This window comes from Pundamilia nyererei, unplaced genomic scaffold, assembly GCF_000239375.1.
Source record: "Pundamilia nyererei isolate P.nyererei 1_Seehausen unplaced genomic scaffold, PunNye1.0 scaffold00043, whole genome shotgun sequence".
Lineage (NCBI taxonomy): Eukaryota > Metazoa > Chordata > Actinopteri > Cichliformes > Cichlidae > Pundamilia > Pundamilia nyererei.
In genome coordinates, this window is record NW_005187444.1 from 2,355,245 (window position 1) to 2,361,299 (window position 6,055).

The 6,055-nt window shown below is 38.2% G+C and overlaps 1 protein-coding gene across 8 annotated transcripts in view; it reads left to right on the plus strand.

Annotated features, from left to right (window-relative positions):
• Positions 1-6,055, plus strand: part of LOC102214496 (pleckstrin homology domain-containing family A member 7-like) — a 143,403-nt gene that overhangs the window by 67,784 nt on the left and 69,564 nt on the right. For all 8 annotated transcript variants that reach the window (XM_013910433.1, XM_013910435.1, XM_005731497.2 and 5 more), the window contains one exon: positions 5,969-6,046. In XM_013910433.1, the coding sequence (XP_013765887.1) occupies positions 5,969-6,046 (78 nt within the window). The remainder of the gene's footprint in view (positions 1-5,968; positions 6,047-6,055) is intronic.

A 6,055-nucleotide genomic window follows, 5' to 3' on the forward strand; every position in this document is an offset into this window, starting at 1 on the left:
GGAATGCTTTACAAACATTCAGAGATGAACTTACACACTTGCTTTACTTCTCTCTGGGATAACTTCATCGGAGATGAAATGCCGGGTTTGGTAGTGAGGCTACAAATATACACAGCCGCTCTATCACGTGATGCATACTGCTCCGATGTGCCTATGAGCCGAGTTACACCGTGTCGCAAGTTTTGTGAGGAGCTTTTTTTGATATTTAATGGATGGGATAACATTTTTTATTTCTCTCTGATATCCGATCCAGTAATTTAGGTCAGTATTGGACCGATACCGATACGTAATATCTGATCAGTCCATCTCTAGTAGTGACTTTGATTTGATTCAAACCTCTCAAGCATGCTTATTCTTACCTGGCTACATTTCAGATCTTCTCACAAGTGTAATGAGTTTATACTTGAACTCCAGAAACTGCATATCTTTACACAAAACATACAGAAACAAGGACAATATCTTTAATGATAACTTTTAAAAAGTTATGTTATTAAGAAGAAGTAAACCTTTATCTATTCTATATACATAGATAATCTTGATTTTGAAAAATTGTATGTGACTGTATTTAGACAAAAGAGCAGAGTGAGGGGGTTTTATCACTTAATGCCAGTGCTGGCTGTTTAGCTTTGTTAGCAGTATGCATCCATATTAGGTATGATGGATAGATGGTGTTAAACTGAGCCATGCATAACTTTTAAACAGCGAATTATATAAATAGTAACCCTAGCTCCCCCTGTTGAGAATAAGGAAACTGGTTCTAGAGACCCAAAATGTTATTCCTATCTGTTTTGTATTACTTCTGCCAGAAATAAAGTTCTGGCAGTAATAAAGAGATCTTGCTTATATAAGGAACTGAAGTTTGAAGCACCTCCCTGCTAGCTTTATTTTTTGAGTTCTGGAGGCTATTGCCTAGCATTGGTGAGTCACAGATGCTAGCTAACAGAGATGGGCAGTAACGCGTTACTGTAATCTGATTACTTTTTTCAAGTAACGAGTAAAGTAAGGGATTGCTATTGCAAAAACGGTAATTAGATTACCGCTACTTTCTCGTAGGAACGCTGCGTTACTGCGTTACTAAAACCGTGATTTTTTTAAAATTAATTAATTAATTAATTTATTATTTTTTTTCTGCGAGAATGTCTCATGACAGTGACATAGGCGAGTGCGACGTTCGTGACAACAGCTGTGTGCAGATCAACAATGGATCATATATCGAGTACGGGAGAGAGTATGAGCGTGCAGCGTTTAAAGCGTGGAAGTACTGACCTTACTTTGAGTTTGATTCCATAAAAAGTGACAAAAACATTAGCGTCCATTGTGCGTGGGAAGAAAACTTCTTTTTACAGCGAAAAAAACCCTAAACAAGCACCGAGTGCGCAACGACATAATGGGAAATTCACAGAGAAACTCGCGGATTCTTCAACTGACCGCTGCGGCACACCTGCACCAGGGCAAACCTCCGCCTGCTTTACAGGTGAAAATAGAGCAACAGGACCGCTAGTCTTTGATTTTATTTATTATCTGCTGTATTTTACTTGCATCTATTTGAAAGACTGAGTGTAAACACAAAAAATATTTTATTTTATGTGCTGGAATGTGCAGAAAATAGGTTTAAATGTTAAACTAATTTCTTCAAGTCAGACAATGGTGCATATAATTTAATTTTTGCTTGATGCATAAAATTAAAAGATTAAAACTGATAAAACAAGTTTTAAAAAAAGAGACTTTTTCATTTGATTACATTTTTGTATGATGGATTATGCAGAAAAAGTAGAATTGGGCTGAAAGATCTGAAAGCTTTATTACCTATTCAGGTTGTAAATCGTGTTTTTAAAAAGTAACTAAGTAATTAATTACTTTTGAAAATAAGTAATCAGTAAAGTAACAGGAGTACTTTTTTGGGGTAGTAATCAGTAATTAGTTACTGATTACTTTTTTCAAGTAACTTGACCAACACTGCTAGCTAATGATGGCTAATGTAGTAAACAAAACTGTAAAGTTAGCTGTCACTTAGGATTAGGATTTAACAAAATTGACCATTTACTACTAGATACTTATCTATAGCAAACAACTATAACACTAAGTATGAAGCATTATTTTTAATCTGTGAGGGTCACTAAACATTAAAAAAAATAGACTTATAGGCCTCAGTTCGCATTAATTTCTCACGGATTTCCTGTTGACCATTGCTCCCACCGACACCCATATGAGAAGCTTCTCCTGAAGGGAAAACTGAAGCAGCTGCACGGACAAAAGAAACTACACCTCTTAGGGGCTGCCTCAGAAATCTCATCTGTAGCTCCCATTAGATCTCCAATAGATCTAATCATCTTTTCTGAAGTGAGTGCTACGCGTTTTTAGTGACAGAAGCAACAGAATACTACAAATACCTTTCACCTGCAGATATCACCCAGGCATAAAAATAAGCTTTGTACTTGTCAATAAATCTGCTGCACTTGGTGTCCTGTAAGCTTCGATTGTTGATGCTCAAAAGGCATATTTCTGAATTGTAGCCTTTATGTTTAAAAACTCAGGTCTCTGCCAGGTCTCTCTTGGAAATTAGATTTTTAATCTCAATGACATTTTTTTTACCTGGAAAAATAAAGAACTAATAATAAACGGCTGTGTTAAGATTTCAAATTTTTAACGTCAAATTGGTGTCTGTAAGGCAACCACAACTCTATGATATTATCTATTTTGCATTTCATGTCATTTTTTGTGATATTTTGTTATTTAGGTCTACTAAAGCTCCCCATGACAGACATTGCAATGAGTGAAAGAGGAAAGGAAATACACAAAATACACTTAGCAGCAAAAGAACCCAGAGATGTCAGGTGCATTGCGAAAATGTCTTTCATTTTCAGTGTGAAAGGACATTATTAAAAGCTTGCTATATAAAGCTGTTAGCACTGGATTCAACATTTTTCCTTTCACAGCTCAGGTCCTCATTGCCTACGTTTTTCTGAAGTGACACTATCACACCTATTATATCTTGTACTATTTTGAACCTCGCTGCTGAATGAAATCACCGCTGCTGATAAACAGCCTCCAGGACACTTACACGCTGTTCTTCTTCATATTCTGTGAATAGTCCGATATGGCTTTATCAGTTTCCCCTGGAGAAGTGCTCCGAATCAGCTCGACCAAATCAGCTCCGAAGTAAACAAGCCTTTGTTTGTATGTGTGCAATCAATATATAATCAAATTTACTTATCCATCCACTGAAAGGATTTGAGGTGACTGTGACCTCAGCATTCAAAAACACCTCTTGACCATTTAATGGTGAGCTAAAACGAGAGTGTTAATAGATTTAGTACGCTGCATTTAATTTCATAAGATTGCTTTGAATTCTGCATGTACCTATTAGGTTTTGCACTTTTGTGTTAATGACATATAGTCCTACACCTCTCATCACTGCAAATAAAATCATTTTGTAAATCATGCATTTATAGTTTGCCAAATGTAAATTGCTGAAATACACTGCTTTTACATAATGCTTTAAACCATTAATGATGTTAATGGTATATTTATCCCGTTAGCCCCGTTAAGCTTGCAGCCATTATACTACAGATTTTTGTGAAATCCCTTTACACGATTTGTCACAGCTCATGGATTTTCATACCTTTTCAGAAATTACCACCATGACCAAATCATGTTGACAGTTTTGTTTCATTATGATTTCTGAAAACAAAAAAAAAAACGGATCTACTTCCTGCAGCCTGCAAAACATTGTCACTTGTGTCCCTCGGTAAACTCGGATGACACTCTGTTGTCGAATTTGTTGCCTAGAGAGAGTTTCAGGCATAACTTACACACTCACAGGCCTGTCAGAACAGTCTGTTTCTCTATTCTCACCACAGCTGATTGATTAGCATTCCTTGCTGATCAGACAATTATTAATTCAGAGCTTCTCCCTGCAACACAGTAGACAAAAAAAGGGATCCTAGTTATAGTAAAACTATGGTCATAGTTCCCTGTCTCTGTTATCTAGAGCACTGTCCCATCTTTTTGTCCCGTTGATGCATTTGTGTGGCACGATGACTAACCCCATCTTTGGATTAGGAGTAAAAGGTCTTTATGTTTTTAGCACATTAGTATGGATTTACTCTGTAGGTATTTTTTGTGGCCATGTGCATGTGTAAATGTTAGCAGGTCCTCTGTAGGCCACTGTAGAATGTAATTAATTGTGTTGAGGTGCTGTTCTCATTGCACTACATGCTATTGTTTTACACACACAAGGCCAAATTCCACGGCACTATAGCAGACACAAAACTTAATCTTGCCAGTTATGACTAGGTAGTGTGTTTAATTCATTTGATTAGTGAAAGTATTTTTCAAACAGTACCTGTGCGTGGTGAAAAATGACTGCATCAGACACAGAGGAATGAGTCAAGCATAAGCTGTTACCTTACTTTTGGGAAACTTGGATCATTCTGCTAGTCTGAGTTAGAGTTTGAATAACTTTTCCTATATTTTTTTTATGTCTTTTCAATTTTTCATTTCTGCAGAAAAACAACAACAACGACATCATGGCCACATTTTTAAGCAGTGTGAGTGAGAGCTGGCTTTAAAAAAACTAAATCAAAAAAAAAAAAACAACACCTTGGATGTGTTTCTTTTTTTAGCAATAGTAGATGCAGTGGTGGAAGTAATTCACATGACATAAAGGGAAACTGTAACAGCAGTCAATAGCCAAGGTGAGCTGAAGAGAAGCTGCTGCATTCAGATGTGAGAACTTTCTTTGTGTTAGTCTTGTAAGTGTTGTTCTGTGAGTCGATAATGACATTGTAGGTCCCTGTTACGGAGCATGCTGCTGCCGTGTCATCTACTCCCGTAGGATTTGATCTTCCGCTATATCAAGCAGGATTCTTTACAGCATGAGTTACTGGAGCTGCTGTGGAATGGAAAACTGTGCCATGACCCACTGATTGTATTTGGAGAAGACTTTTGTACTTTACCCTGTCAGCTCCTTCATTGTTGTTTGATTTTGAAAATTGGACTTTTGATTACAACACTGCAACTTTTAACTTCTCTCACTGAGCTGTTCCTTTTTTTCTTGTTTTATTTTTAATAAATGTCATTTTATTAGCAGCATGGTGGTTAGCACTTTTGCCTCACAGCAAGAAGGTCCTGAGTTCAACTCCACCATCTGTGTAGGGTTTGCATGTTCTCCCTAGGTACTCCGACTTCCTCCCACAGTCTAAAGACATGCAGTTAGTGGGGTTATGTTAATTGCTAAATCGAAATTGCCCATAGGTGTAAATGTGAGTGTGGTTGTCTATCTCTCTGTGTTAGCCCTGTGACAGACTGGTGACCTGTACAGGGTGTACCCCGACTCTCGCCCTATGGTAGCTGGAATAGGCTCAAGCCCCTGTTCCTGTGATTTATTTTCTGTCAGCTTACAAATTGATTAGTCATTGTGGGTCTGAATATATGTAGAGTAAGGCTTTCTGTCAGTGTTTTCTCAATGCAAAAAAACATTCTGAAAAAGTGCCATCACACACATGTACGCACACAAACTCGCACAGGCTTTGATCGTCATGCCATCCTGTGTTGTTTACATAGTCGAATGCTTTTACCCTCTAGCTGAGGGTTAGAAAGACTGAGTCTATAACTGATGGAGGCCCATGCCTGCCTGTACTGTTTGACATTTGTGCTGAGCCCAACACTTTACTCCACACAGGCTGTACAGGATGGTTGGGTGGGGTGAGTGGGTGGGGATGGGTCCTGCATTCACCCGTCACATTCTACACTGAGCTGGGAAAGTCAGAGACGAACGCCTGTCAGGGTGGAGATGTTGGACAGAGCTGTTAAGTGTACTCCTCCGAGGAATTTTCGGCTTGTGTGGAAATTGTAAACAAAGTAGGGTGAAAATCCAGGATAATGCACTAACACTGTTTGTATTGCAGCCAAAGTTGCTAATTTTGTCTCCTCTCTCGTTTTCTCTCTTGTCCTTCTGTCACTTCAGTCACAACCAGAGGACCACCACATTTCGACATCCTGTGACTGGACAGATTTCCCCAGAGAACATGGATTTTATCCTGCAGTGAGTAAC